This window comes from Hydra viridissima, unplaced genomic scaffold, assembly GCF_058129835.1.
Source record: "Hydra viridissima isolate aposymbiotic clone 2 unplaced genomic scaffold, HvirCarnegie_v1 scaffold_4, whole genome shotgun sequence".
In the NCBI taxonomy this organism is placed as follows: Eukaryota; Metazoa; Cnidaria; class Hydrozoa; order Anthoathecata; family Hydridae; genus Hydra; species Hydra viridissima.
Window position 1 is genome coordinate 2,793,637 of NW_028324303.1, and position 15,386 is coordinate 2,809,022.

The 15,386-nt window shown below is 31.3% G+C and overlaps 3 protein-coding genes across 3 annotated transcripts; 1 reads left to right on the top strand and 2 right to left on the bottom strand.

The window, feature by feature from the left end:
• Positions 1–848: 848 nt before the first annotated feature.
• On the top strand, positions 849–2,556 carry LOC145182525 (uncharacterized). The gene is made up of 5 exons (XM_090086418.1): positions 849–981; positions 1,125–1,184; positions 1,517–1,708; positions 1,793–1,849; positions 2,076–2,556. The coding sequence occupies exons 1-5, from the start codon at positions 927–929 to the stop codon at positions 2,255–2,257; spliced, it is 546 nt and encodes a 181-aa protein (XP_089942544.1). The 5' UTR covers positions 849–926; the 3' UTR covers positions 2,258–2,556.
• Positions 2,557–3,633: 1,077 nt separating this feature from the next.
• On the bottom strand, positions 3,634–5,999 carry LOC145182510 (exocyst complex component 8-like). Its single transcript, XM_080057665.2, has 2 exons — positions 5,195–5,999; positions 3,634–5,072 (listed from the first exon to the last, which is right to left on the bottom strand). Exons 1-2 carry the CDS (start codon positions 5,997–5,999, stop codon positions 3,859–3,861), a joined length of 2,019 nt encoding a protein of 672 aa, XP_079913791.2. The 3' UTR covers positions 3,634–3,858.
• Positions 3,634–9,915, bottom strand: LOC149889417 (cysteine-rich PDZ-binding protein-like). The gene is made up of 7 exons (XM_090084878.1): positions 9,755–9,915; positions 9,516–9,581; positions 8,978–9,032; positions 6,507–6,586; positions 6,242–6,259; positions 5,220–6,116; positions 3,634–5,032 (listed from the first exon to the last, which is right to left on the bottom strand). The coding sequence occupies exons 1-6, from the start codon at positions 9,768–9,770 to the stop codon at positions 6,052–6,054; spliced, it is 300 nt and encodes a 99-aa protein (XP_089941004.1). The 5' UTR covers positions 9,771–9,915; the 3' UTR covers positions 3,634–5,032; positions 5,220–6,051.
• Positions 9,916–15,386: the final 5,471 nt, after the last annotated feature.

The following is a 15,386-nucleotide window of genomic DNA, read 5'->3' on the forward strand; positions in this document are numbered from 1 at the left end:
GTTTGTTTTTTTTTTTTTTTTTTTTTTTTTTTTGCGACTAATATTCATGAAACTTATTTGTATTTAGATTTATTCTCAAGTAAAATAGAGCATTTTTCACATGAACCATTTAAAACGCAAATGAATTTTCCTAATTTTGTGTCATTTTTTTCAAGTTTGAAATATTTTGGTACAAATTAAACTTCTCAAAATAGAGTTAAGTAAAGCATTTACCTATAACCCTTTTTCAACCAATATCCTTCTCCGATATAAATAATAGATTAGGTAACTTTCAAATCCATGTGTCTTAATCTGCGTAATAGATATCAAGTGGTATTGTTTTTTGTTGTTTTTTTTAATTTAATTGATGAGGATTAGTCCAGATAAAACTGTTTTCAAAATACTTTGAATCATAGAACCCCAGTGCTAAAAGTGTAAGTCGCATTTTTCTCAAAATGAGGCTGACCAGTTCTTTAGGCCCGATATTAAAAATTTTTTTTTTTTTTTCTCTGAGTAACTTTGAAGAAGCATATAAGTAGCTTTGTTTATGTCATCTTCTACAGAAAAAGGCTATTTTCAGAATAGATTTTCTCCAAATGGTAATTTCAATTGAACTTTCATAAGAACGCCATTTTGGTTCAGGACACCAGAAGTAGTAACATTAAACTCCAGCATTAAAAAAATAACTTTACTCATACACAAGTCGTGACGCACTGCACTGTCTTAATCATTTGTAAACGTCAAATCCGTATCCTTACAAATTATTGACTTTTTTTTTTTCACAAAAAAAACAACTACAAATATTGGATGACTTTTCTTAATTACTGTGATTTAATGGAAACACAGGTATGTAGTTATGTAACACTGAGATAAAAGCATTTCAAAAATGTATAAAAGAAAGCTGCCTGCCGATGAGTGGAAACTAACTACCAGAAAAGGTATTAACAATGGAGTTGACCACATGCGTGTTACTTTTAGCATTTGCTGCAACAGCAATCGACAGTAAGGGTTTTTTTCAAACTTTTTGTTTTAAAAGCTGTAAAATGGTTAAAAATTGAACAATAAAATAGTCATATTTAAAAAAAGCAGATTTAACTGCAACTACACATTGATATAGCGATTTTTTTAAAACTATCTTCACCTAGGTATCTGCGATAACTGTCCTAAACCACAACCAACAGGCACACCTATTCCCACACCGGCATGTAAGTTATATTTTTAGACCGGCTACTTTGGCTTGTAAGTATGATATACTTTCTCAAAATAAAAATCGTAAGTGATTTATTCATTTCTAAAAAAACAGAAAAAAGCTTAATGGCTAAGCAAACGAATGCAAGTTAAATAATTTCAAGCTTTCAAAAAAAAACGTTTTTTTTTAGAGATAAAATTTTCATTAACTTTCAAACGTGCATTTGAAAGCTGATGAGAATTTTAAAACAAATAATAAAACAAATGATTAAATAATCAGTAAGATAAATATGTTAATATTATATTTTTAAAACAAGCATCCCGTCGTTACAGTTTCACGTATTTTTAGGTATTGGGTACGATATTTGTAAGACATTCACTGGATTTCGTGCGGGATCCTTTCGAAGTCCATATAACCCCAGCGCATTTATAACGTGTTTTGCATCTGACAATGTTGACGGCTTTGATTTTCGGTGCGGAATGTGCCACCCACCACTTTATTTTTCAGAAAAATGCCAATCTTGTGAGTACAATAAATTAGGTAAGTAAAAAAATATTTGTATATTAAAAACAAATATATTTTAGAAAAAGCTTTAAACAGATTTTTTTTTTTTTTGTATTGCAGACTCGATGAACGTTTGTACAACTACACAAAAACCAAACCTCGCTCCAACAACCGATTGTGAGTAATATTTATATATGATTACAGTTATATTTCTTTTAAGTTCAATTTTGTATACGAAAACAAAACTTAACGGATGGCAAATTTTTTAACTTTCTGAATGTAGAGTTAAATTTCTACGAAAATTCGAATCTCAAATGCAATACCATGTTGCTAAACGAATTTAAAAATTTGCAGCTAAAATCTTTTCGCAAATTTAAGTATTATAATTTTTTTTTTTTATCAGATTTTAAAGATTTCTGCAAATACGTGCAAAAGGATGGTAATTATGCTGACGTAGATAACGAGAGCTACTTTTACTCCTGCGTTGCTAGCAACACCTATCACATGTATTGCGGAGATACCAGATTGTTCTACAATGCGACATGCGATGCTTGTATGTGGAAAAAATTAACCAACTTACGATAAGTGATGGACACAACGCCCTTATAACAGACTTCCTTTAAAACTTTTTATCTTTCTAAAGCATTTTTATTTATAAACGATGTAAACGTATTTTTCTTTTGATCATTAAGCACGTGCTTAAAAAATAAAGGAATATCAAAAGATAAAGGAATAAGGATAGAGGAACCTTGTTTATTAAAGAACCTGTTATTTTAAGGTGTTTCTAGAGTAAAAAACTAAAAATTGTAATCTTCTTGATTTTCAATGCAAATAATAAAGTTTAATAGAAGCTGGTAATTTACAATGCTAATTCAGAAAAAATATGCAACTTTTGTATTTATCTTTAAAGAGTACTATTTTCTTATCTGCTCAATCCAGATATTTATAAGTCAGCTTCCAAATTTTCTGAGAAGATACATTTAGATTAAATTTTTTTAGGGATTTGAGTAAAATCAATTAAATATTATTTTATAGTTTAATGATGACTTCTAATTTTGCATTTAATAAACATGCCATTATAACAAATACCTCAAGATTGGCATACTGAATAAAACTTATTTTTGTCAAAAAATGTTTTTAATTGTCTAAAAGAATCTAAGTTTCAATTATTTTCTTTAAGTGGCTCGAAAGATATCTTAGTTGAAAGGTTAATAAACCAGTTCCTAAGAAAATGCAAATAAAAAATAATTTATACAAAAATTTTCTAGGCAAGAGACACTGCATCCCATTCCTTTAGCAAAATAACAGAATCCTTTTCTTATGGCTTCCCATTTTGCAATTTCTTAAGTGACTAATAAAGATATGTTTACTGCATTGTTACAACGTGTAACATAAGACTTGTGTACGCGTCTAAAGAAAAATGAATGCTCCTTCTCAAAGCCTGGAAAAATTATTTTCAAAGCTTCTGCAATTATAGGTTTGAAGGATAAAAATGTGCGAAATATTTTGGGTTTGAAGGGTAAAAAGGTACAACATAGTAGGCTGTTAAAAAAAATATAACTTGCTTTTGGAGCTAAAAACGGTTTCTTCAAGTAAAAATTATGAACAAGTGATGAGCATTACTAGGGTTACGAGTGCTAGAGTTGATTTTTTTCACATTGAATGAATACATAAATATCTCACTGAAGACAAGAATTATCTGTACGCTGCTAAATGAAAATACCTTTGCCCATATGATAAATTCAAAACATCATTGAAGAGGATTTAGCAAATTAATGCAACTGCCAAAAATTACCAGGGGTTGTAGATAACTTTTTAGAACTGTTCACGAAGACATTCAACAGTCATTCGTGATGTGGAAGGCGTTTATATTGGGAAGCTGTTTAAGGTCGTGCATCCTGTGAACTTCCAGAGGAACCAAATCTGTATCTTGTTTAATAATTTAACTATATCAATGCAAATTTTTTTAATCATGGATATTTAATTACTTTTATAATGGAATCATGGGTAATTACTTGAAATGTATAACGTAAGTACACGTCGATAATACAACTACTTTCCATTTATAAAGATAATTTTACTTGAAATGCATTTAATTAGCAATTTCTATTAGTTAAAAAAAGAGAAATAAAAATTGCACAAATAAGTATAAAGTCTCATTAAACAGTTTTGTTTCTATATTTTTCTTAGGAAATAAATTTTCGCAACTTGGTTAACTCCTCGCTTACTCCAAACAGCACTTTAATATCGTTTCGCACCAAAGCTTGCAACTGAGTACAAACGCATGGTAAAATATTACCGAAAACAAATTCAGCATTAGAAAGTATGTTTTTCCGTCTTGATTTCATGAGTTGGTCTTTCAAAAGACTTTCAAACTGAATAGATTGTGCTTTGAAAATCTCCACTAAACACTGTACGAAAGCAGAATGAAGCTCGGAATTGTACAATTGCATTCCGTCAATTAAAAATAACAAGATATCCTTTGCAAATTCAAGAGCTGAAGAACTTAGAGAATTGCCTTTAAAGTATACATCAACTTCGTCAAGACCAAGTGCTTCTAATTCATTTTTTAAGTTAAGTTGGGTTGCATTATCACATTCGTCCCAACTGTCCTCCATGGCGCGCATCTTACCGCGTTCAAGCAATTGATCTCGCGTGTCAAAAATAACAGCCATTACATCTTTTAGCAGCATATGCTGGATATCGAAAGTCAAATCAACACCAATTGACTCGAGTCGTTTACACTCTGCTAGCGCTATGTTTACACAAGTGGCGACGGTCGTTATGTTTGTGCTGCGAGTAAAAACCTGTCGGGAAAATTTATCAGTGAAACTTTGCAACTCGTTATGAACCCACACAAGAAAAGCTGATGCATTTTTGTTGAGGGGATAAATCTTTTTATATTCTTTTCCTGTTTCTATTACAGCAACAAAGAATACTTCAGCAAGTTTCGTGATATACATTGCAACTGCTCCCTCCATTTTGAGCTGTTTGTAGCTATTCTTGATTTCAAAACTGCGATTTCGTAAAAACAACTCGCAAGCTAGTTTTGTTCGGCCGAGTCTAATGAGGTGCAAAACATAGGGACGAATTGACCTTAAGCTCATATGCCTTGAAGAGTTAGAATTATCTAAAGACTTTTCAAAAGCAGCTATAAGGGCCTGCACCCGAGAATCAATGCCCTTCTTGATGTCTATCAACGCAGGAGATTCAGGGAAACCAGATATATAAGCTCGACCTTTTTCCACAAGTAAAACAGCACCGTCAAAATCGCGTTGCGCAATACTCATATCAAGATCCTCTGGGAGTTCATTTAACCAATCAACACATAGCAAATTTGGAAATACTGTACTGGGCTGACTATTTTTTTGGTCGATTATAGATTCAGCTTGCTTTATCTCTAAATAAGTAAAAGACTACTCAATATATTCCTGCTGGATTTTGTACAAATATTTAAAATTTGTTTTTATTCAACGTAAATAAAAAAAAAAAAAAAAAAAAAAAAAAAAGAGAAGCGTCTACTTTTTAATTCTCCTTCCTCTTCGACCTTTTTTTTATCTATTGTCGTCTTCTGAACACTTTTACCGTAATTTTTTTTAGCACGATCAATTTTATCGAGCCATGTCAGCTTCATATCCTTGCTGGGGGCACTAAACATTCTTGTTTCAAGCGAATACAAAATTTTAAATGCGTTTTTAGCTCCTTGTCCGTCTCTAACGTTTACTACAGCAAGATCGCTTAAGTCAAATGTTGTTAAAATAGTGCTCTTCCCATTGTTCAAAAGTGTGGTTATAATCAAAGTGTCTGTCATTAGCCACGCGCTGATTTTATGAATTGAAGAGTAAGTTTCAGGGTCATATTCATTTAACTCGCCGTCGAGAATTAATTCTTTCGACGCTAATTGATTTAGCACATCTTTTGTGGCCTTTAAACTATCAATAAAATCCTGCTTTTTATTACTTTGTTCTTCGTCCTTCACTTCTTTCTGCACAGGAACTACTTTAGGCTGGTCAAAGATGGCAGTTTCAATTTGATCGGCTAACAGCGTTTTCTGTTCAGTGAGTAAGTGACTGAGTTGGTACATTTCCGCCTCTAAATAAGAGATTTCTTTTGCAGTATCAATGAACTGTCGATAATTTTTATACACATTTTTTTTTAGCGACACGGCTGTTTCTTCTCCTAACATCTGAATGTTGTTGCGTTGGTCGTATAAAGTTCGATAAATATCACACTTTGAAAGAATACTTTTAACATATTCTTCCGCATTAAACTCAATCGCAGAAAATTTCTTCGCAAGAACTGGACTGCTAACTTCGTCAAAAGCCATTGTCACTGATGCAAAAATTTACGTTCGGTAAAATACAAAAATGACCAAAACACTAACAAGAAGTTTGTCTGTAATCCTTTGTGTCTAAAACTTGTTTGCCGCACATCGCACAAATTCCTAAATATAAAGCTGATATAAAAACGGGCATTTTTTTAAAACGAAATAAAGAGAAACGATTATTTTTTGTAATTAAATGCTCCAGTTTTATTGATGCATAAAATATAGTCTAAAAAAATCGTTACCTTTCTTATAAGCACAACCTAAAATGAGACATAAAAATGTAAAGCATCGAGTCGAAAGAAAAGAACCAAGTTTAAGCATCAAACTGTTTTAGGCCTTTTACTGGTTTCTATTCACAGTTTTAAAAAGGACCTTTTTAATTGGATGACTGATCAGTTCAAAACTTATAAACTTTTAATACAAATTTAATGAAAATAACGTGGAAAAATCTGTGAAGAACTTTACTAAAATATTAAAAACATAAAGAAGCAACTTTTTAATGAATACCTTGACAGTAATTCGAATGGACTTGATGTACAACTTGTTTACAAATCTTGCACTTTGTAAACTGTTGGTATGGTGTAAATCTAAATGAAAAAAATGCTGTTATTTTAGTTTTTTCTTAAAGGCTTAAGTTTTATCAATTGAAACATGTAAAGCACCATAACAGATTAAAAAGAACACGTTGATATATCACTATCTGGTGGACAGTTTCTTTCCAAACTCTGCAATCGTTCTCTTAAAAAACTGTATAAAATGAGTTGACTCTATGTTTTTCAAACTTAAGTAATAACTGAAAAAATGAAAAGCTAAACAAAAACCCCATTTTTTTTTCTTGGTACCTCATGAATATTAATGGGATGTCCCTCATGTATCATATCAAATCATAGAATCAGTTGGTCTCACCAGTATGCTGTTGTTTCTCTTACATTTAATTCATATAAGTTTGTTAAAGCATCTTAAACTCATAGCAATAGTTATATTGATGGCAACTCCAAGGTATTAGACTACAACATTCAAAAAAACTACTACTATAACCGTATATAATAAAATGGAATAGTTGGCACTTGAACTTAAATCACTTAGTACCATATCACCAAATACACTTTAAAAAAAAACCATAGGGCCTTGGGCCAATAAAGAAATATTGCCTAAATAAAAAATATTTTCTAATAAAATGACATGGCAAATGATATGGTTATAAAATAAAGAAATCTTCACCTTCACATTGAATTTGAATAATGCTAACACAAATGACAATTTATTTTATTGTTAATTTGTAGATACAATCAAAATAAGATAAAATGATAATATACATGTAACAGTATAAAAGTATAAAAAAATAACAGTATAAAAATAATATGATCATCAGATTTAGTCACAAAGTACACCATGTCAGTGTCTATTGTAAAAAACATACAGCTCACTTTCAACACTTCTTGTCAGTTGTGGATAACAACTACATGCCAGTGTTGCAAAAACCCATAACTAAAAACATCATACATGATATTGCTATGCAAGTAGTTTTAGGTGAGAAATTTGCTCAGATAAATATTACTAATATGACAATGGGTATATGGTTTAAGGGAACATAGAGTCTGTATGAGCACTTGTGTAAAAGTGCTCCTCAAGTACAAATTTTAAGAAGTAGAACCTGAAACTTAAGTACTTATACTGCTACTTGCATTTGAGCTTTAAGTAATTTAGAGGGTACCCAGAATTTAAAATTTGGCAGTAATTGTTTGGTTGTAGAAAAAAATGGTGAATGTGTGAAATCCTAAAATTTGGTGAATTTGTTTTGTATTTGAATCTTCAAAACATTTTGTTTACCAGTCATAAGTGTATAGCTTTTAAACTAGATTTATATGAATCTGGCAAAATTGCAACCAGATTAATCTATAGCAAATGCATTTTACAGAGCAGATTTATAGGAATTATATTAAGTTTCTTTTCAGTGCAAAAAAACTCTTCCTTATAAAACAAAGAAAAAAACTTGTTTCAAAACATTTAACTTAAATAAAATTTAGAGAAAAAAAAAATTTGTAAAACTGTTTTTGGTAAAAAAAGCTTATGAAAAGATTTTTGTAGCTTTTCACTCATTTGTTTCTATCAGACTTTAAGGACTTTAGTTTTAATGATATAAAATGGCAGATGTAAAGATGTTAGCTGCTATTTTGAAATGAAATTTTTTTTTCATTTAAAGCTGCTGCAGCATCTAATATTTTTGGCAAGCTGAATGATCTTGAGGAATCCACATCACACCTTCATCATGTATAAAAAGGTAATTTATAAATATTTGGCAATGTGATTTTGTAGAATGCTTTACCTTTTGCATTTCATATGGACATATAAAAAAAGAATCTCCAGCAGGAGTAAACTGTCATGTTAATAGTGCACCTTTTAATGGTTACAGATTACATAGCTTCAATATACATTAAACCAATGTTTTTTTGTAAAAAGTGCAGTTACCTTTGTCATGAATTAAAATTCATTTAGGTCTATGTTTTAAGATGTACACAAAGAAACATTATGCTACATGCTATAACCCCTAGAACTTTCTTTTAGGGTATTCTGACATTTCATCAAAAAATGAATGAAAAATTTCTCAAGGATCTTGTATATGTTCAAGGGACTCTTTTATAATAAATTTGATAAATTAGCATGCCAAATCTACATTTGTATAAATTTCTATAGGTGGATGAAGGCATTTTTAAAAGTCATGATCAATATATTTAATGCAAACAACTTAGCAAGAAGACTGCAATTTACATAAATATTCCTGCATGAAACCATTAATTAAGAAAATAATATTTCATGACTGCACTATTTAAACAGTTGATGTAGTAAAAATGATAATTTTTTATATATAATAATTTTATTTGTATTGTTACCTTGGCCGCAACAATACAATAATGAAATTCTGAAAAATAGCATCCTATATATAACGAAAATAAAATACGTATTTCTGCTAAATATACCTATTATTTTTTGCAGTAAGTAATTTATTTTCACCAGCTTTTCTACCTCCTCCCTCTGAAAAAAAAAATTTAGAAAAAACTTACAAAAAAAAAGAACTTTGCAAATTTTTATTATTATTATTATTATTATTATTATTATTATTATTATTATTATTATTATTATTATTATTACTATTACTATTATTATTATTATTATTATTATTATTATTATTATTATTATTATTATTATTATTATTATTATTATTATTATTATTATTATTATTATTATTATTATTATTATTATTATCATTAATATTATTATTGTTAATATTATTATTATTATTATCATTACTAATATTATTAATCACTATTATTACTACTGCTACCATTACACTTTATACTTAAGAAACTACAAAAAGCTATAGTTAATTTTAGGAAGAAAAAAATCTGAACAAATATGAAAGTAACTTTTATTGTATTAAATGTTTAACTATTTTATTTTCTTAAATATTTTTCTAAATTGGTTTCAGAATTTCATAAATAAATAAAATTGAAAAACCTGTTGTATTTCTAGCACCACTTTTCCAAGGATCTGGTGTTATTACTTTTCCTAACTTCTTTTGACCTAGAAAATATAATAACAATATGTAACTAATGTTATTTTGAAAAGTCAAATTTCAAACAAAACTTTTTACCTTGAAAGTAAAGCTTTCTATTATCTCAGGCATGGACCTAAATGTAAATCATTTATTAGCTAAATATATTCAACAATACATTACATATTTAAAATCAACTCACATTTATCACAAACCATTTAGATTTTGATATTCGGTCTAATACATTTATAAACTAAATAATAACAACGGTTTTTCTTTAGTTTTCAGATTATTTTTTGTCTTCGGTTACCTTTTCCCCTTTTGGATTAAATGAGACAAGCTTATTTCGAGAATCTACTTCGAGACTGTAACAAAATATGAAAAACATTTTAACGCATAAAAACGTTTACAAAAATATTTTCCCATAATTTCGCATCGATTTAAATCATGGCGATACCCTGTGAATATAGTTTAAAAAAAGGAGTTGTGATGCTGCATTACACTTACAATTTAAAAAATTTGGAAATTTATGGTGCGTTAAAAACATAGGCGTAGAGTTTTAGTTTTCCCGGATGGGGCATAAACTATTTTGTAGGAGTTGAAAATCTATAATAAAAAATAAAAAGTTTTTTCAATCGGCATAAAAATGTAATTTATTTTCTCAAGTAAAATGTGTTCATAGGTATGGAGGCACGCATCATAAACTCATCGATCAAATGATCAAGATCAAGAGTGTAGGCAATATCGCGATTGCAATTTAAAATAACGAGATGATTCAATCGCTCCTAAGACATTGTAGAACTCAAATAAGTCTTTAGCCTACGAAGACAAAAAAAAAAGAGCGCTCACACGTACATGAGGTGACAGGCTTACATAGTAAAATTTTTACCAGCTTTACAAACTCGGGAATCAATGGAATTAATTGAGAAAGGACACCATCATGGTCTACAAGCTCATTCAAAACTGATTCAAAATCAATTAGTTGAATATTCTTGAATTTTGCATGATCCATAGATATGTAGCGATGGATTTGTAGCCTTCTATAATCTTCAAAGTCATCATTGTAAAAAGTCTCAACGAATCCAACTTCCAAGCACTGACCAATGAGAAATTTTTCTACATTTGCTAAATGCTCAGTGGTCTCAGTCGGTTCGAAACGGGTCGCGAGTCCCGTTATAACACAATCCAGAGATGCATAGAAAAGCTGGTAGTAGTAGTCCTCTGGAGTCGTAGCAAAGTATGGAACTCCACTTCCAGTAAATTTTTAAGTAACTTTACGTTTCCATGGCATCTCTGGTTTGTCAAGTAAACTACATTCTGCTGCTACAACGGCTGCATCCCATAAGACTTTGAAACGAGTATCATCCCGGGCTTCTTTTAACACCCCCTTAGGCGTGTTGATTATATTTCTTGCTTCGCAAAAATTAGGCTGAATTATCAGAATGATTTTCAAAATCCTCTAACCAGTTGAAAATGGCGGAATAGTTACTCGTAATAGATATAATGGACGGTTTTCTAAGGATCCATTAAGTGGGGCAAAATGGCCGCAGTGATGTTCCGCTTTCTACATCCTCTACATTTCGAAATTTATTGAAACATACCAATCGTTTTGGAGATCCACGGGTAAATGCAATAGATGACTGCACTAAATTCATAACATCTCTGTTTGATTTTCAACAGAATCTTGTGCTACCAAGTTTAGATTATGAGCGCGGCAGTGTACGTAAAAAGCCCGCTCTTCTTTCCCACTCATTAAAGTCTGCAATCCATAGATACTTCCAGACATGTTAGACGATCCGTCAAAACATTGGCCCCGAAAATTTTGAATCAACAGGCTAAATCGACACAAAACTTCTATTAAACAGTTCTTGATGTTCTCGGTTAGCTAAAATCCCATTATTGCAAAAGAGTTTCTAACTTGAAAACTTTTATCAGATTTTCTATTTGCTAATAAATATGGAATATAATCTTTTTTTCTTCTCACTTCTTCGACTTTTAACTGTTTTTTTTTGTATGAATAGAAAACAGTATAAAAGTAAAAACATTTCAAAGCAAAAGGAACTTTTATCTTAATACCGTTAAATTGTAGAACAGCACTGCAATTTAATCATAAATAATTCATTTCAAATCTGGGTTTTAACTGAGCAAGATGTTATAGTTTTATATGTTACATAAAACACAAGAAGTATTTATAAACCAATTTATAGTTTTATATTATTAGTCATTTATGTTACATAAAACACAAGAAATATTGTTTTGTAGAAACTTACTAAACTATAACTGAAAGACGACAGAATGGCACGTAATAGATATAAGAATGCTCTCAAACAAAATATCATTGATGATTGTAATGCTAGAGCAACACGAAGTGAGTTATGTACTCCTCGTGTTGATCGTAAAATTATTAGGTATTTGAAAAGGAAATTCATTTGCTTGTGCCAGTGATACGATTTGTGAATTGGAAATCGATATTTCATAAAATATTTTACGGTGACGTTTGGATGATGCAGGGTTGTGTAAAAAATACCATTCGTATTGTAAAGAACCGAAAAATATTTTAAGTTTGCAAAGGCTCACAAAACTAGACGGAGCAACAGTGGAGATAAACTTAATGGTTGGATAAATCGAAGTTTTCACCTGAAAGTTTCAGATGGTAAACTAAATGTGAGAAGATCAAATAAAAAAAGATTAAAACAAGCATACACAATTGGAACCTTCAAACACAGGTGGCAAAGACCTAATGGTTTAAGGGTACTTTTTAGGATTTTCTTGATAGGGAGCACTCTATCGCGTAGAAGGTATAACTGATAGATACGTATATAGTTTAACTTTAGAGAATCAAATGTTACCTTTCGTCGATAGATGCCTCTGCAGTGGAAATTCCAACAGGAAAATAATCCCAAAAATCCCAAAAGCACATTAAAACTAATTAAATCGTTATTTGATACAAATAAAATTACACTAATTGGCTGCTCAATCTCCTGACTTAAAACTAAGCAACTTGGTGATAACATACGTTTACATGGTATATGAGCGCCGTGGTTGTACGAAATTTTAGGGCACCCACGGTATACAATTTAACTAAACATAAAACTCATAGTAGTGAAAAGAAACCATCTTCTTGAACCTGGAAACCACCTTATTAAACCTGGAAAGGGATTAAACGTCTCTGGTTATGTTTCTATAAAATGTAGACGTTATAATTATCTGGTACATCATGTGGTCTTAAAAGCACTATTGTTTTGTTAAGTAATAGGTAGAATTACTGGGAGAATTGTTAAGGGGCTGTGGTAGTCGAGAAGCCTCTTCATTGAGGTAAATCTTAAGGTTGCTGGAAAGGTAGGTCGTACTCAGTGTCTTTTTAGTTTTATTGCATTCCATTTTTTTTTGTCGCTAGCATTAATCAATATTAGCAGTAAAAAATTCTTTAGCTTTGATATTAGTATCAACGCTCATCGTTTTGCTGTCCGCTATTCACCAAAGAGCCACGGCTATGATCCTGTCAGTGGTCGTATGCTTGTCTCAAAGATTAAGCTACACATTTTTAAAAATAAATTACTAATCGAGTAGAATTCTTTGCTTACGCTAATGTAGAAAACCAGTGAGCATATAAGACTCAAGATAAAACTAAGTTAATAAAAAAAAAAGTGCTTTTTCGGCCATTTTGAAGTTATATTTTCTTTCATCCATTTTGGTTCACTTGGTGGGACATTATAGTTTCATGACAAATAAATTGCTATCACAACATTTATTATGAAAGAGCGCATAAGTCTGATACTCCAAAATCTACATTTGCAATTTTTATGTAGGGAGCATTACCTACAATATTCAAATTAGAGCATCCCACCATCGGAAATTGCGTAAATGCGTAAATTCCGATGTGAGAAATAGTTTATAAAGGTGACTCCGATGTGATTTAATCTTTTTATTTTCCGATATTCTCCGATGGTTTGTGGTGGCTTGTAAAATTTTGCTGTAATTTTGCGGAAACTTTGTAATTATAGATAAATACATCGGAAATACCACAATATTACGAGTTTACACTTTAAATACGATTTATTGTGAAAATACGCGAAAATATCGCACGATAATGCGTAAATCTCGAAATATATCGGAGAGTGCGTGAAATTCTCCTCATCGGCCTCGGACTACATCGCACCTCCGATGTGATACCATTCCTCCCCATCGCGCATCACATCGGAGTCACCTTTATAAACTATTTCTCACATCGGAATTTACGCATTTACGCAATTTCCGATGGCGGGATGCTCTAATTCAAATACATCAATCTTATAATAATTTCAAAAAACAGATTTCGAAATCAGTTTATTCATGCTTCTATCTTCGTGTAGTTGCTACAAAATACGAAATTAGTACATAAAGAGAGTTTCTTTGCTTTAAATACAGTTGACTCTGGATATCTCGAATATTTGATATCTCGAACTTTTATGTATCTCGAACTTAGCATTACGCACTAGATTGAGCCAAAATCCTCTTGAACCTTAATATCTGAAACTTTTTGGTAACAAATTTTGTAGTCCCCCGGGCCAATTTTTCATTTTAATTTCGAACTTTTCTCCAAACTTTCAGAAATTCTGAGCGAGATTTTTGTTTTGATAACGTTCCATTTTCTAAAATTCGAATTTTTAAAAAAGTATCAAACTTGAAAGCATGGCGCTCGTTAAACGAAGACTTACGAACAAATCTATTACAGAAAAATGCAAGGCATTAAAAGACCTAAAAAAAACAATATCTGACAAAGATGTAGCCTAAAAATATGTTGTCCCAAATAACACAATATCAACCTGAGGTAAGAGTAAAGACAAGTGTTTGAACTCGTAGGAAAAAAATGACACAAAATCTAAACGGAAAAAACTTCGTACTGGTAATTTTGAAAACGTGGACAAGACTATTGTTACGTGGTTCACCGCGAAGAGAAGTCAACAAGTACCAATCGATGGCATCATACTGAATGAAAAAGCACTAAAATCCCCAGAAACATGGGGAGAGTTGGAGTTTAAAGAATCTGATTGTTGGTTGCAGGCCCACCGTGAGCCTTTGCGGCGCCCAGGGTCAAAATTTCCCAAGCGCCCTACTGAAAGTGAAAGCTGATCTAATGATCCATAATTCAATACATATAATAAGCCATTTGATAACAAATCAAAGAGGATAAAAGAATATAGAATTTTTTAATTTTAATTTATGAACATTTGAACAGTTTATTTCTAGATAATTGCAATGGTCTTTTGACTTGGTTATACACTCATACATAAAATGATAAAGTCGACACTAGAACATGGTAGAAACAGACCAAAGACAATCATTAAACACTATTGGATGTTAAGAGCAAAAATTTGTCTAGAATACAACAGCTATTGTTGTTTCAACTTCAGAGGAAATTGATCTTTCGAGCTTTACTCATGGCGAATTTGGAAATCACTTCACCGTAGCACAACTTTTTGGCAAGATCATGCTCAATGGAAATAACCAGAAGATTTGTGAGTCGTTCTTGGCTCATTGTAGACCTTAAAGCTGTCTTAACTAGAGCAAGCTTACTAAAAGATCTCTCGCCTTCCGCAACAGAAACAGGGATGGTGTTGAAGATGCGCAGCAAAATGCAGACTGATTCGAAGAGCGGCTGAAGACCTTTCTGGTATATTCCATTCAATTCTTTTGGACCAAAAAGATTGGATCGCTTCAGAGCATCGAGGTGGCGGACCTCTTCAATAAGTTTCTCTTCCTCAACATTGGTCGCGTAGATTTGTGCCAAGACCTTGCATTTCTCCTCCTATTGGATAGGTGCTTCAACACTTTCTTCTGATTCTTCTTCATTT